This window comes from Diceros bicornis, chromosome 31 (genome assembly GCF_020826845.1).
Source record: "Diceros bicornis minor isolate mBicDic1 chromosome 31, mDicBic1.mat.cur, whole genome shotgun sequence".
NCBI classification, from domain to species: Eukaryota; Metazoa; Chordata; class Mammalia; order Perissodactyla; family Rhinocerotidae; genus Diceros; species Diceros bicornis.
The window spans coordinates 2,847,621-2,864,822 of record NC_080770.1 but is presented as its reverse complement, the minus strand read 5'-3'; the positions used below and the strand labels follow the sequence as shown (position 1 = coordinate 2,864,822).

The window sequence follows — 17,202 nt, the reverse complement described above, 5'->3', positions numbered from 1 at the left end:
GCCGTGGGCAGCTGTGCTCATGTGGCATCCACTCCCTTCCTTCCTCTCCAAGGAGGTGCCCGATCCTCAAGGGGACTCGTGTTTGGGGTACCCTCTGCCAAAAGCCCCCCTCAGTCCCGCCTTGCACCGCGGGCAGAAGACCGCCTGGGTTACAGAGCAAACTTTCCCTGGCGAAGTCAGCTGGAATGAGCACGGGGGGCCCTGGACCGCGAGACAGTGCCTGAATGGGATTCCCCAAACCTCCAGATTCCCTGTGTCCTGTGCAGGCAGGGGATAGAAGGCTGGGCCAGAGCTAGACAGGTATTTTATTGAAAGTTCACAGATACAAGAGCTCTGAGCAGGGTCACAGCATGGAGGAGGCAGGGTTGGGAAGGACAGAGTGAGTCCCCAGATGCTGGCAGCCGGCCCATCCTGGGAAGCTCCCACAGAAGCCCTTCTTGCTGGGGGTGAGGTCTGAGGGGCGCCAGGAGCGTGGGCGGGGGCACAGGAGGGTAGGGAGGGCAGCTACTGGAAGCTGGGGTGCAGCAGCACAGGAAGAAACCCATGCACCCCAGAAACAGGCCAGGCAGAGGGCCAGGAGGCAGAGGGGTGGGCCAGCACGAAGCTCACTGCCCTCTTACTGTACGGAGCTTCTGATGGCCTTGTGCCCAGTTCACAGCCTCAGGGGGCCCCCAGGGCAGATGCCCTGCTCTCCCCCAACCGCGCAGCATCCAGCCTCGTGTCCATTATGAAAATGAACCGGTCTCAGCTCTGTGTCTCCACAGCCGGCGGTGCGTGTCGGGGCCTCAGTAGTCGGTCAGCGGGTACCGCAGGAAGATGAAGACTAGGATGAGGCAGGAGGCCGCCAGGGCGGAGCTGGTGATGTTGAATAGCCGGGCTGTCTTGGCATCTTCCACCGCTCCGTTCAGGTCATTGAGAAGCTTCTTGTCCCGAACCTGAAGCCAGAAAGAGGAGGTGAGACCAGCGGCCAGAGCCGAGGGGCCAGGTGGGACGGCGCGAGGGAACAGCATGTCAGAGAACAGCACCAAGCCCACATCAGTGCCCAACCCTGACAACCGTACTGTGGTTCTGTAAGAGAATGTCCTTGCCGTGGGGGAACACACTGAACGGCCGAGGGGCATGGGGACATCACGTCTGAAACTTACTCTCAAACAGTTTATTAAGTAAATATGTTATGTATAGAGAGAGGGAAGGAAACGGCGAACGTGGTAAAATTATAATATCTGGGACATCTAGGGGAAGAGTGTTCAGGAATTCTTTGTGTTTTCTTTTTTTTTGCAACTTTTCTGTGTCTGAAATTATTTAAAATAAAACAGATTGTTAATAATACTGCATTGTATACTTGAAAGTTGTTAAGACAGATCTTAAGTATTCTTACCACCAAAAAAAAAAAAAGATAATTATGTGAGGTGATGGAGGTGTTAACTAACCCTATTGTGGAAATAATTTCACAACATATATGTATATTAAATCATCACTTTGTACCCCTTAAACTTATACAATGTTATATGTCAATTATATCTCAATAAAGCTAGAAAAACCATAGATCAAATAAAAGAGGAAGTTGGTCTCAGAGAGAGTTATAGGATGTGATGACAGAGCAACACAAGTGTGTCCTAATTTGATTGGTCTCACCTAATTAAGTTTAACTGGATTCCCTCAGATGGACGGCATGCCTAGACAGGACAGGTGGCAGTCCCGCGGTCTCTGGGAAGAGATATTAAGATGAAGGGAGATGGTTGGAGTCAAGGAAGTCCTGGGGAGACAGTGGACAGAGGTGGACCCATTTCCAAGATTCTCCAGTTGTGAAGACATGTCTCTGAGGAGCATGCCACCGTCACCCAGGGTAAGTCTTAGGATTTCCCTCTCCTCAGCACTCTCTCCTCAGAGTCCAAAGAAGTGCAGGTCTGAGCATGCTACAAGCAGAGAGCAAAGCCTAGGGGGAGGAAGAGAAGGAGAAAGGAGAGAGACGAAGAGAGAGAGGAAGAGAAAGTCTTTGCCTTAGTAGAAGGTGGTGGACGAATGAACAAAGGCAGGGGGCTGGGCTGAAGGAAGAAAGGTGAACACAGATGTTTGGATTCGCTGATGTCTGGCTTGCCCAGTGGGTGGGTTAGGCAGATGGACGGGAGGCCAGAAGAGGAAGAACGGATGACCGGGAGAACAGATGGGTAGCTATGTAGGGGGTACATAGGTGGGCAGAAGGACGGGAATGTGACTGGGTGGATGGATTTCCTGTGGGTGGATGGATGGAGGAGGCAGAATGTGGAAGGAATAAAGGGAAGGGAGAGAAGAAAGAAGATGAAGAGGTGGACATGCAGCAGTGGACGGAGGGAGTGAGGAAGGGAAGGAGGGAGGGGAGTGAGGGGAGGGGAGGGATGGGGAAGGGAGGGAAGTGGAGTGGAATGGAGGGGATGGGAGTAGAGGGGAATAAAGTGGAGTGGAATGGAATGCAGCGGAGGGGAGGGGAGTGGAGTACAGTGGAGGGGAGGGGAGTGAGGGGAGGTATGGGGAGGGGAGGGGAGTGGAGTACAGTGGAGGGGAGGGGAGGCATGGGGAGGGGAGTGAGGGGAGGGGAGTGAGGGGAGGGGAGGTATGGGGAGGGGAGGGGAGTGGAGTGGATTGGAGTAGAGGGGAATAAAGTGGAGTGGAATGGAACGCAGTGGACGGGAGGGGAAGGGAGTACAGTGGAGAGGAGGGGAGGCATGGGGAGGGGAGTGAGGGGAGGGGAGTGAGGGGAGGAGAGGTATGGGGAGGGGAGGGGAGTGGAGTGGATTGGAGTAGAGGGGAACAAAGTGGAGTGGAATGCAACGCAGTGGAGGGGAGGGGAGTGGAGTACAGTGGAGGGGAAGGGAGGCATGGGGAGGGGAGTGAGGGGAGGGGAGTGAGGGGAGGGGAGGTATGGGGAGGGGAGGAGAGTGGAGTGGATTGGAGTAGAGGGGAATAAAGTGGAGTGGAATGGAACGCAGTGGAGGGGAGGGGAGGCATGGGGAGGGGATTGAGGGGAGGGGAGTGGGAAGACAAGCAGAAGGGATTGGGAAAGGGAGGGAAAAGGTGGCTGACTTGGAAGGCGGACCGTACAGAATGGGTAAACCGGATAGGAGAGGAAAGAAGCAGGAGTTGAGGAACCAGGGACGGGAAGGAGGGAAGGAGAGAGCCCACGCCCTTGTGAAATTTGTATTCTAGTGATTTTGGAAAGAACTGACGTCTTCACTGAATTTTATCTTCCTTTCTGAGCACATGATGTATCATCCACTTATTTAAGGTCTTATTTGATGTCTTTATTAAAATAAAGTATTACAATTTTCTCCAGAAAGAGCTATTATATCTTTCGTTAGATTTAGTTTCAGTCTATATGGTTATTACTGTAGTGTAAGTGATGTCTAAAACTACATTTCTAATTGATTTTTGCTAGTGTAGAAAAATTCAACTGACTTTTGTAGATTTATTTTGTACCCAGCTAAACTACTGTATTAATCAACTGTGATAACTGACCACATCTTCCCTGTGATAAATCACATCTGCTGCAATGATAACAGTTCTCTCTCTTGCATCCAGTCCTTATTCCCAGCACAGTGGTTATGGGAACAGATGCTGGAGACACACTGCCTGGAACTGAATCCAAATTTTGCCCATTACCAGTTGCATGACCTTAGGCAAGTATTCTCCTCTGTAACATGAAGATGACAATACCGCCTACCTCAGAGGGGTGTTGAAGGGAATTAATGAGTTGGTGGACATAAAGCATTAGCATAGCATTTGGTCCAAAGTAAGCTCTTACATAATGGAGGCAAAGACTTCCAGAACAATGCTAACAGCTGTGATGGTAGAGGCAGCCTGGTCTCAGTCTTGATCTCAAAATCCACTACTAAGGATGATGTTCACTTTACTATCAGAGGTACATTATTGTATTTAAAAGTTCCCATGAGACAAACATATTTCTCCACTAAGTCATTAATGTAGTGAATTGTCCTCATTGATTTTCTCAAGTTAAAACAATCCTGAATTCCTAAAATAAACCCTCTGTCATGATTTCTTTGTTGGATCCTTGGAATGAGGAAAGGAATGATAGAGCAGTGGGGTGTTTCAAGTGTACGGATGAGTGGAGGGAGGAAAGCTGGCAGGCAGATGGGTTACTGAATGGATGGGGAACAGTGGCTGGTTGTAGAGGAGATAAGGGGAGAGGAGAAATGAAGAGGCGACTGGATGACTGTGAAGGTGGACGGCTGGTGAGAAGGAAGGATATATGGATGTACACTGGATGCATGGGACAGACAGAGAAATGGGCATAGGAATTTGTGCCGGATGGGAGGGAAAGCTGGATGGATACAGGAATGTACGCTGGATGGGTGGGACAGGTGCATAGATGGTATGTTTCATATCTATGCATACACTTTCAGCATGCTCGACAGACAGGACAGACAAACAGATGGATATCTGAGAATGGATGCTGAATGGGTGGAACAGGTAGTTAGATGGATATATAAATGTACACTAGATGGGTGGGACAGGTGGATTGATGGATATATGAATGTATGCTGGATAGGTGGACAGGTGGATAGATGGATACATGAAAGTATGTTGCACAGTTGGAACAGGTACATAGGGGGCTATAGGGATGTATGTTGGATGGGTGGGATAGGCAGACAGATGAATTTATGAACATATGCTGGATAGTTTGGACAGGTGAATACATAAGTGTACGTTGGGTGGGTGGGACGGGTGGGTAGATGGATTTAGAAATATAGGCTGGATTATTGGGATACGCAGATAATGGATATGTGAATATATGCTGGGTTGGTGGGAAAGGTGCATAGATGGACATATAGATGTGCGTCAAATGGAAGGAACAGGTTGGATAGATGGATATATGAATTATGTTAGGTGAGTGGGACAGGTAGACAAATGGAAAGGAGGGAGAGTTATTGGACAGATTGTAGTGTAGACCAATGCATGGTAGGTGGAGAGATTCATGAACTCAACCAATCAATCAATCTTTATTCAGTGCCTGCTCTGCGTAGTGTCTGTTCTAGGTCCTATAGCAGGGAACACGTCAAAGTCCTTGTCCTCATGGAGCTGACATTGTAGGGAGAAGATACAAAAAATAAACACGATTAATCTGTAACATATATAATGTGTTAAATGTGCTAAGAGGAAAACTGAAGGGGATAAGGGACTGGAGATCATTGCAGGAAGTGTAGTCTTAGCTGGAGTAAAGCTCAGGAAAGAACCCAGTGATTGGGGGATATTTGAGTAAAGCCCAGAAATATGTGAGATTCCATCATATGTTTCTCTCTGGGGAAAGCACGTTGCGGAGCACAAAGTTCTGAGGTGGGGATGTGCTGGTGTTCTGGGGAATAACCAACTAGGGACCAGTGTTGGGGGAGCAGGAATCTGAAGGGGAAGGGGGCTTAAGGTCAGGGAGGAAATTGTCAAGGAGCAGATCGTGTAGGGCTTTGCAGCAGAAAGAAGATGACATGATCTGACATATTTTAACATGGTAATTCTGGCTGCTGTAAAGAATAGGTTGAAGGGGTTGAATAGTCCGGGTGAGCGATGGGGTGGTTTGGACCAGGGCGGTAGCAGCGATGGTAGTAAGATCTGATCCGTTTGTGGATATATTTGGAAGATAGAGCTGACGGCATTTGCTTAGATCAGATGTTGAGTGAAACAAAAAAAAGAGTGGAATTTGAGATGATTTCAAGGCTTTCTGGTTTGATCAACTGAAACAAGGGAGTTGTAGAGGACTCCAGAAGGAGTATGTTTGGTGGTGGTTCAGTAGGCTAATTTCTGACATGTTAAGCCAGAAATGTCTTCTAGACATATAGCTAGACATTTTGAGTAGGTGGGTTTTATATGAGTCTGGAGTTCAGGGACAAGGTATAGGACAGGGATATCAACTTCGGAGGCATCAGCATAAAGATGGTACTTAAAGCCACGAGACTGGATGGGAACACCGAGGAGTGAGTGTAGACAAAAAAAAGAAGAGGACCAAGGACTGAGTCCCGGAGCTCAGCTAATCGTAAAATGTTAAAAGATCAGAGAAGCAAGATGCAACTTGGGAAAGAGCCTGAGAAAAGTGAAGGAAGACAAAAGGAGGGGAAGAATGGTGTGTGGGTGAAACAGGCTGAAAGGTAGGAGGAACAAAGTAGAACATGGAGGAATGGAGTGGATAAATGGATGCATGGCAGTGTGCGTGGAGAGGTGGTGGATGATGTCGGGTGGGCAAAAAGGAGGGGAGGAGGGCAGGCGGGTGGACAGACTGATGGTCAGATGATTGGGTAAGTCAATGGAAGCAAGGAAAGGGAGGAAAATGGGAGGATTTGCAGATGGATAAATGGATGGACAGTTCTTTTATGAATGTGTAAATTCATGGGATGGGTAGATTGACAGTGCGTGAAAGAAAGGGAGGGAGGATGGGTAGATGGGTGGATAGATGAATTGATACTGGTTCAATGGCTGACTACATGGATGGATATAATACATTATTGGAAGAAAGAGATATAAAGAAAAGGGAGAGATAATACATAAATGGATGAATGGGCAACTCAACTTGGAGGTGAATGAATAGGAAGCATGAATAAATGAAAGGAAGAGATGGAGAGATGGAAATGGATTGATGGTCAGATGGACGATGGGATGGATGGTGGGGCGGGTGGATTCATGGTTGTGAGAAGGAAAAAAGAGAGAGAGAAGAAGGGTGGATGAATAGAAGTTTCAATGGATGAATGATAAGACTATTGATAGAAGGGGTAGGAAGATAGACAGAAAGAATGGAGCAGGTAGAGAGGAAAGATGTACACTTGGATGGATAAATGAATGAACTGAGAGACAGATAGAAGGTGCAGGAAAATGGAAGAAGAGAGGAAGAGACGACGAGTGGATGAACAGATAGAAGGAGGACGAAGAGTGCAGCAATTAGAACCAAGGGCTGGAGAAACAAACTTGATGGTGACCTTATAGGGAAGTTACTTTGTAGCTCTGTACCTCGGTTCCCTCATCTGTAAACAAGGATATTAACTGCATGTATTTCATAGAGTTTTGGTTATTAAATAAAATATTAAATTAAATTAAATAACAGGGAGTGTTTAGAACAGATCTAGAATATACAAAGAGCTCAATAAATATTTGTTATTGGTTTGTGGTTATTGTTATTTGCTGGCTTGTTGTTACTAGTACTATTACTATTAATGAATAAGGGGAGAAATGGATGAAGTCAGGGAAGAAAAGAAGATTAGATGGACAGTTGGGTGGATGGAGAGATGAACAGACTAATGGATGAGGTTGTGGGTAGATAGTGGAAGGAAAGCAAGAAGAAAGAAAAGACAGATGATGAATGTGTAGAAATATGAATTTGGTCAACAAAAGGATGAATGAATATAGGGATGGTTGAGTATAGAAGTGAAATGGCAGAAGGAAACAAGACAAATACATGATCTGATGGAGAGAAAATGGATGGGTACATAGTTGAAAAGGTGGCAGCCCACGTGCATGCATTGGTGGGTAGACTAGGTGAGAGAAGGTATTTTCCTCACAAATCTGTTCCTCCCACAGTCTTGCTCATCTCTAAGGGGCACCTCCATGCTTTCGATTAATAAGATGAAATCCTCGGACTTATCTTTGGATCTTCCCTATTTTCCCACACCCTATGTCCAATCCATCAGAATAATTGATTTTTCCTTCAAAAGATATGACCAGCTTTTAGCTCTCCACTCCTGTCACTCTGATCCAAGACTTACCAAACACAACAACCTTCGATTTGGTCTCCCAGCCCCAGTCCTCCATCACTTTGCATCCTTATAGTCTATTCTCCACACAGTAAGGGTAATCCTTTTAAATGTAAGCCACATAATATTGACCCTGTTTAAAATTCTTCAAAGATGTCCCATTTCACTTAAAACAACATCCTCACTGTGGCTTACAAGATGTACATGGCCTGGCCCCTTAGGTACCTCTCTGGCCCAATCTCCTATGCCCCTACCCAGCCTTTTCCAGCCATACCAGCCCCCCTGAACCTGACTTTGCCTCAGGGATTTTGCAATGCCTGCTCCCTCTTCCTGGAATAAACTTCCCCAGATGTACTTATGGCTATTGCATGAATTAATTCAGGCTTACACTCAAATATCATCTCATCAAAGAGGCCTTCCTCGATCACCCTATATAAAACAGCACCCCCACATCTCCTTGATGATGCCTCCTTTATTCTTCATAACTGACATGCATAACTGTGAGTTTTATTACTATATGACACCCTATCAGAATGTAAGCCCCTTAGGGGCAGGGACTGTGTGTTGCTTGTCACTCAGGCATTGGACAATTATTTATTGCATGTGTAATAAGTGGATGGATAATGGAAGGACACTGGGAAATATGAATGAATCAATGATTAGGTGACTGACTAAACAGATTAATGAATGCATATGATGGTTACAAATGTGTTAGTAGGGAGGAAGAGAAAGAGGGAAGACACGCATGATAATCAAAGTGAGGGAAGATGGATGAATATATAGATAGAGGGTGAATTGATGGTTGGAGGTGGGTGAAGAGAGACAGGAGAGAAGAAAAGAGGAGATTAAACAAATCCACGATGGGCATGTGGGTAAACTAGATAGAAAGAGATGGTGGATGGATCAGGTGGACAGGTGGGGGGATAGCTGAAGGAATAGGGTGACAGTGTGTGCATAGAGGGATTAATAGGAGGCTAGAAGAGTGTATGGGGTGGATAAACGGATAGAAGAAAAGAAAAAGGAAAGGTCAGAAGGTGGGTGTATTATGGATGGATGAATGGATGACTGGATAAACTAATAAGTAGAGTATATTGATGGGTAAAAGTTATGGAAGAAAGAATAATCAATGGATATGAGGAGGAAATGGGGTACAAGGAATAGGAGACAGACAGTTGGGTAAATGGGAAAAACAATGGGAAAGTTGGGAAGAAGAAAGGGTAGATAGATTTATTTTCATCAATATGTGGATTAATAAATTGATGGATGAGAAAGTAAAAGTGAGTAAGGGAGGAAAGAAGAGAGGGAAGAGGAAATAGAAGGTGGGAAGATGGTTAAAGAGACATATAGCTGGGAAAAGGATGAATGTGTGAATGAAGTTGATGGGTACATGGATCAATGGACGGATGACTGGGTAAAATCATACACAGGGCAGGTGAATGGGTAGAGGTGATGGAGGTAAGAAGGGAGAATGAGAATGGATTATGAAATAATAATAAAAGAAATGACTATGGGCATGGTACTGTGCTAACAGGTATTAACTCAGTTAATCCTCTCAACAACACTTTGAGGTAGGTACATCTCCATCTTTACAAGGAGGAAAATTAGGCACAGATAGATGTAGTTACCCAATTAAAGTCTCAGGACTCAAACCCATGCTGTGAACCAGAGCCACCACGAACAATTGGGTGTAAATGGCTAAGTGGGATACACAGAAGGTGGAAGGGACAGATAGAAGGAGGGAGGGAAGATAGAAGAATGGAGGAATACTTAGTAGGTGAGTAGTTGGGTGGATGAATCATTGGGGGGGGAAATTATGGGAAGAAGGGAAAAATAAGAAGAAGGAAGGAAGGAGAGATGTATAAAAAGACCTATAGAAGGGTGGAAAGATGAATGGGTATGTGGTTGATGTGTCGGGTATGGATGAATGACTTGGTGTGTTGATGGATGATATTCTGTGATGAGCTTAAAAGGCAAAGGGGATTAGGAGGGAAGGTGGGAGGAAAGGAAAGTGGATAGACAGATGAAAAGATAGGTGAAAGTATGAATAGATTCAAGATGAAAAAAATGGATGACTGTGTGGGCAGGTAGGTTATGGATGAATGAAATCCATGGATTTAGTGAGCACAGATGGAGAGATGAAAGGATGGATTGATGGATAGAAGGATGGATGGATGGATGGATGGATGGATGGATGGATGGATGAGTAAATTAATGAATTCAGCCTGTGGGGTGGAAGGAAGGGAGGGAAAGGAAAAAGGGAAGGGAAGGGAAGAATGTGGATAAATGGATACATGAGTAGTTGGATACACAGCTGGATGAAAAGGGAGAGAAAATAGAAAAAATGATAGTGGATAGATTACATGGATGGATGGGATGAGTTGAGGGGTAACAGGGTGGAAAAGGGTAAAGATGAGTGTGAATAAAGATACGTGATGAATGGATGAATGCGGTTCAGCTGGAGGAACAGCGAAAAGAAGGGATGGTGGATGGCTTGCAGGATGAATAGATGTATTGCCTCATTGGGTCAGAGGATGGATGGATGATTGACAGGTAGAGTTGGTGAGTAAAATGGAGAAAGTTACTGAGAAAACGAGGTTAGATGAATAGTTAAGCGAATTGATGTATAAGATAGGTGGGGATGGGATGAGGAGAAAGGGAGGAGGCAGCATAATGAACAGATATAAACACAGATGAAAGGAGGATTGGGTGGCTATCTGGATGGGCTGAAGGGAATAAAGGAGGATGGATTGACGGATAAGAGAGGATGGATGGATGGGTGGGTGGAAGGTGGACGGATGATGGATGAATGGATGGAATGGTGGGTGGATGGATGGATGATGGATAGATGGTGAATGAATGGATGGATGGATGATGGATGGATAAACGTGTGGGTGGGTGAATGGGTGGGTGGATGTGTAGATGATGGATGATGGATGGATGGATGGATGGATGGATGGATGTGTAGATGATGGATGATGGATGGATGGATGGATGGATGGATGGATGGATGGATCTCACAGCCTTCTGGGCTCAGATCGAGCAGCTGCCATGTCCTCATTACATCTGCACCTCCTCTCCTGCCCACCACCCCTGCCCTAGTTCAAGCTTCATGCTCTCTCGCCTGGACCACCACACCGAGACCCTACCTCCTCTCTGCCTCTCGGCTTCTCTTGTCCCTTTCCTCCACACTGGCTGCAGATTTTATAGCTCTGGTCCCATCTTTCCCTTCCATGTCTTTCACATGATGAAATTCAAACCTCTCACATGGTTTTCCAAATCCTTCACTGCATGGCCTCAGTCTGCCTTTTCAAGACGACCTTTTGCTCCCCAAGGAAGATGGGGGCCTCGCTATTCCTCCCAAATAGCCCCACCTTCATGTCCTAGTTTACGTTCTTTTCTCCAACCTGTCCCTTCACCCATCCTTCAAAGCCCAGTGAAAATGCTGTGTTCCCCCAGAAGCCTCCCGCGCCTGACCCCAAGCTCACCCCAAACTGGGAGTGAAGCATTCTTTTTCTGAAACACTGTGGTGCTTATTCCATCTTGCCACGTGTCCTCTGTTCATCCACCCATTCCCCCACCGTTCTCTGACCTCTAGGCTGGTCAGCCCGCCGTGGGCACTGAGACAGCACGATGAAGGGATGGGTCTGGTGGGGTGGGCAGCTGTGCCTGGGGCGGGGGGAGAGGTCTGTGATGGGGACAGGGGCTCAGCCAGAGGGAGTCAGTGGAGCCTTCTCAGGAGAGACACTGGGATCTTACAAAAGTCCTCAGGCTGAGGGAGGTAGCAGCACGTTGCACACCTAGATGTGCTCAGAGTGGCTGGGGCAGGGCCATTTGGTGAGGCCAGGAACGGGGTTGAAAATGGATCTCGACGGGCCTTGAATGCCAAGATGAGGAGTCTGGTCTTCATCCAGCTAACACTGAGGAGCCAGTGGTCATTATGAGCAGCTGGCTCAGACTGCATGAATGCAGAATTGGTGTTCTGTGTCTGCGCCTTCCTTCCCCAGACGCTAGACTGAGCCAATGAGGCTTCCATCTGCGCCCTGCAGACCCAGCCTGCACTGAACTGAACTCGCCTGTGTGGGCGGAGGAGGCGGATGGACAGGTGGGGGCAGGCAGGGCCACACCCACTGGATGCCAGCCTCTGCCCTGCTCATGTGTGCTCACTTGAACGTTGTTTTGTTTCCATTTGTTTTGTGAACGGATGAAGGAATGGGCTCAGTGAAGCGAGGTGGCTTGTCAAGAGCTCACTGTTCTTAAGGGACCCAGCTGGGAATTTAGCCAAGACCTTCTGAGCCCAAGTCCATCAGGTGCCCTTGGAAGTGCTCATGACTGGCTTCAAACGGTGCGGGGGACAGTCGGCCAGGAGATGTGCAGCCGGGTGGACAGATGGATGAATTCCCAGGTGCGGGAGCCCGACCCAGCCCGATCTGTCCTCCTCTCTGCCCAGGACAGAGGCAGCTCACCTTGTATGTCCCTCCCAGGTAAGCCCCGAGCATTTCTGCCCTCAGCTGCCTCCCGGGGAGGACAGGGGGGAGCCGCCCCAGGGTGGAGACATAGTGAGTGCCCTTCTGCCCCTCAGAAGCACCAACTCCTACCCACCTCCCACCCCAGCGCAAATCCTGCACCATTCAGAAACCCGTGACCTACCTACAACCCGCACCAGATGGGCCTGCCCCGAGCCAGCCAGCCGCCCACAGCCAAGCCAAGGGGAGGAGGGGACAGCTTCCGGCCAGGAGCCCATGCAGCCGGACCCGTGTCCACAGGCCATTGGCAGGACACAGCAAGAGGGCACCAGGGGAGGCAGAGCCCCGCCAGCTGCCTTGGCAACTGTGCTCTCTGCTCGGCACTGGCCCCGTGGAGCCATAGCTGTGGTTGGCCTGGAGACCTTCACTCCCCAATTCCCAGGGACCCCTTGCCTTTTCTGCCTCTGCAGCACACACATGCACACATACTCATGCACGTACAGGCACACATGCACACACACACACCACTCACACATATATGCACACATGCAATTACATGCACGCACACTCACGCACACACACAGATGCAATTACATTCATGTGCACACTAACACCTACATACACTCATGTACACACGTGTGCACTTGTAAACATGCAACTCACAACTATATGAATGCACACACTCATGCACGCATGCAATACACTCACATGCACACACACACACTCACACCCCCACACATGCACACATGCAATTACACACACACCTATATACACTCATGCACACATTTGTGCACACATCACACTTATACACAGAATACACTCACACATATGCACACACTCATGCACACACACATGTACACACCCATACCCATGCACACTCACACCTATACGCATACACACATTCATGTACACACTCATACCCATGCACACTCACACCTATACGCATGCACACATTCATGTACACACTCATACCCATGCACACTCACAAGTATATGCACACACTCATACCCATGCACACTCACACCTATATGCATGCACACATTCATGTACACACTCATACCCATGCACATTAACCCCTATATGCATGCACACACTCATACCCATGCACACACACCTATATGCATGCACACATTCATGTACACACTCATACCCATGCACATTCACCCCTATATGCATGCACACACTCATACCCATGCACACACACCTATATGCATGCACACATTCATGTACACACTCATACCCATGCACACTCACAACTATATGCACGCACACACTCATGCACACATGCATACTCGCACTCACACAACACAGTTCCCTCATGGGGTAGCGCAGTCCCTGGTACACAGGCCTGAAGATGAAGGTGCCGATGGCGCTCGGTGATGCTGATGCTGACACTGAGTCAGGAGGACAGAAAAGCCAGGGGGCCAGGGCGTGGATGCCAGGGCGGGGGGCTCCGTGCACAAAGATGCACAGAAGCAGAGCTGTCCAAGCATCTTTCCTCCTGGGCCAGCCTCTCTGGCTCAGCCCCTCCTCTCCCTCCAGCCCTATGTTCTGCCCCCACCTTGCTGGGCAGCTGCTATCAGTGAGATGCGCCTGGCCTTGGACACTCAAATCTGGGGACAGTGATGATCTGGCAGAGGTGAGCCAAGCCTTCCCGGGGTGTCAGGGAGGCGGTGGGCAGGGCCTTGAGTCTGCTCCCCTCTTCCTGCTGCTGGGGCTCCCACAGCCCAGGGCTCTTCGGTCCTTACACTTACATTTGCATGGATCTCCCAACCCCAAATGTGAGTGGATCACAGCCTCCCTCCTGCCGTCTCCGTCCATTTCTCTCCACTTTGCCCGTGGGGGATGGCGCCCTGCTCTGCTCCTGGCCAGCTCCTCTCTTGGCCGTGAGGGGCTTTTGGAAGTTGTACCCACTCAGGGTGTGAGGTCAGGGATTTACAGGACATGCTTACACCTCTCTCCCTGGGCTCCTCAGCCCCCAGGGGACGGACTGTCTAGAAGCCGCGTGTGAGACGGAAGGCAGGGAGTAGTGCCTGGTGACCAGAGAGCCTGTCGGCTGTGGCCTCCCTCTGAGTGCCTGCCTGGCATCAGGCTCCCTGTGAGGGGCTTGGATGAGAAGGTCTCCATGGGTCCCTGACTTCACCCTTCCTTCTGTCAGCAGGGGAAGGACTCCAAGACCCCTGCATCTCTGGGCTGGCTCCATCCCTGTACCCCCAGAGGAGCTGCGTCCAGGCCTAACTCCCACGTCTCCTGCCAGAGGACAGGACACTGAGTCCTGTGTCCCCACCCCACGGACTAAGCCTGCTGTGCAGAGAACCCGGCCCTGAGGGCCCCGAGCCCTATCAAGATACCCTGGAAGCTTCCTCAACTCAGGATGGAGAAGGGCAGCCACTCCTTGCCAGCCCAGAGCTAGCCAACCTCCCTGTCTCTCTGGATCCCGTGAGCAGGTCTCCCACCTGCCAGCCCCCGATCCTCCTGCCCCCTGCTACTCCTGCCACCCATCCCACGCTCCTCACCCCTCCTGCCCTCCCACTCCTCCTGCCCCCTGCCCCCTGCTCACTTTGAGGGAGTAGGCCAGGGCGATGAAGCCCAGGCAGCAGAAGTTGAGGTAGACGAAGTTGAAGATGGACCACAGGTAGTAGTCGTTCACCTCGGTGGTGTCTGGGTAGACCTCGATGACCGTCGTGGGGTTCGTCATCGTCTTCTTCTCCGCTAGGTGCTTGCAGGCCTGGGGGGCGCCGGCGGCCCGCACGCTGTCCGTCTTGCTGCTCTTGGACTCCATGGGGAACAGAGTGGGCGCCATGGGGGGCGAGGCCGAGGGCTCAGGGGCGGGGACCGCTGGAGCCTGCAGGGCAGGGGGTTTGGACACACAGGCAAAGCAGCCCTTGGGCGAACCTGCCGGGGGCCTCGGAATCCAGAAGGCCCCGTCCAGGGGGACTCGGGCTTCCTGGGTGCCGTCCGTGGTGCTGGCTGGGGCTCCCAGCGGAGCTGGGCACTGGCGGGGGCCCTGGGCCTGGATGGAGGGGGAGAGGAAGAAAGAGCTGGGTCCTGCCCACCCTGCAGGGTCCATCTTGGTGCCCTGCATCATCTCCCCTGCAGACCCATAAACAGCCCCAATGGAGACGGAAATCCCCACAAGGCAGCCAGCTGCCAGCCTGCCACCTGCCTCCCCCGCCAGCCCCAGCCACCACCAGTGCCAAAGCCCTTCACAGCAGCCTTGGCAGGAGCAACGGGGGCTTTTCATCACTTTGCCATCTGCGCACAAACATCCACCCACTAACACACAACAGCAACACCCCCCACTCCCGCAACAATGCCTCAACCGACACTCTGTTACACTAAACAGAGCACACCAGCACCCCAAACTCCCAGCACACACGGGGCACACAGACCCCCAATGACACTGCCTCAGCAGTCAGAACGAGCAGAGCTCTGGGGAGCACCTGCACTCCGACACCCGCTGACACGACCACCTGGCTCTCCAGACCCCGGGCACACCCCGTGCGCTCAGAGATGCTTCCAGGTAAACAACCCCGCACTGTGACACGCAGCGTGTACGCACACAGCCACACAGGCTCGGACACAATCGCCGGAGAACGAACACGGTGGCTGCAGGGCCTCCGAACTCACGCGCATCGCCCCCGCCCCCAACCCGGCCCGAAGCGTTGCTGGGACCCCAAGCGCGCGCACTTGCAGGGAGCCACCCACCCCGTGCCCCACACGGACGCACAATGACGCTCTGCGAAACGAACTCTCCTCCAAGAGGCACCAAGGCGCCCGCGCGCTGCGCCACGCCAGGGGTCTCCGGCCGAGCCCCGCGGCTCCTTCCCGGTCCGGGTCTGCTGCAGCCGCTCGGACGGCGCGCTCTCACCTACTGGTGACTCCTCGGCGGGCGGGCCAGACCCTGCGCCTCGGTCCGCGCGTCCTTCCGCCGTCCCGCGGGTCGCTGTCTGTCCCGCCGCTGCGCGTCCCAGCAGCTCAACCTCGATGTGGGGAGCGCGCGGGGCGGCGGGCAGGGAGGGGCGCGGGGCTGGCGGCGCCGCTGCCTCCCCTGCTGCCTGCGCTCCCTCCGCAGCGCCAGGCCGGCCGCTCGGCTGCAGCCCAAGCCTGACTCACGGCGGCGGCAGGCGCAGCCACCACCCCGCCTCCTCTGGCCGGCACGGTGGGGGCCGCGGGCGCCGGCCGGAAGCCGCGACCCTCGGGAATTGCAGGGCCGGCCAGCGATGGGTCCCCCTACAGCGCCCGACCCCGGTGCCCGCGCCACCCCCGTCTGCAGGGACCCCACGCCACTCCCTGACCCCTCCCTCATGCTGAGCCCCTAGGCCCTGACGGAACCATCCCCTGGCTGAGCCCTCCCTTCCGTCTACCCGAGAGAGACCCTTCCTCCTTCCGCGGTCCCCCTCCACGCCACCCCAGCTCCCAGGACTGCTGTCCGAGCTCCTTCCCCTCGGCGCTGCCCCTTCCCCGCCTGTTGAGACTCCCCCCCCCCCACCCGCTCTGTAGCATCTCAGTCCTTGCGCCTCTCCACGAAGTTCCAGTACAGGTGGGTGTCTGAACCTCACCAAGCCCCACCGCCCGCAAAGCCCCGGAGCCCCCAGCCTGTCCCCCTCACCGAACCCATCCTCCGGCCTAGCCCAGCCCCTGTCTACTCTCCTGCCCCTGCACACCCTGGCCCCTAACCAAGCCCCCTTGCAGGCCCACTTCCTTCTCTAGTCTCTCATAGCCCCCAGCTCCCCAAATACAGCCCCTCTCAGAGCAGGGTGCACCTCAGCAGGCCCCCACCCGAGCGCCCACCTCTGCACAGTCCTGTCCCTCCCCAAGGCCCCAGCCCCCTAGGCTGCCCTCCCAGCCGGATCCTCCTAAGCCCACCAAGTCCAGGCCTTCACTGTGCCTCAGTGGCCCCCACGTGGCCTTACTCTTTCCGAGCCCACTCCCATCAGAGCTCCTGTCCCCCCTTCCCCAAATCTGACCCCCACACTCCCCCAGCCTGGAGACAGTGAGCCCCACCCTCGATA

General features: G+C 51.6%; 1 protein-coding gene across 1 annotated transcript; it reads right to left on the bottom strand.

The window, feature by feature from the left end:
* Positions 1-295: 295 nt before the first annotated feature.
* On the bottom strand, positions 296-16,496 carry IFITM10 (interferon induced transmembrane protein 10). Its single transcript, XM_058527679.1, has 3 exons — positions 16,091-16,496; positions 14,748-15,280; positions 296-935 (listed from the first exon to the last, which is right to left on the bottom strand). The coding sequence occupies exons 1-3, from the start codon at positions 16,494-16,496 to the stop codon at positions 786-788; spliced, it is 1,089 nt and encodes a 362-aa protein (XP_058383662.1). The 3' UTR covers positions 296-785.
* Between the last annotated feature and the right edge of the window lie 706 nt (positions 16,497-17,202).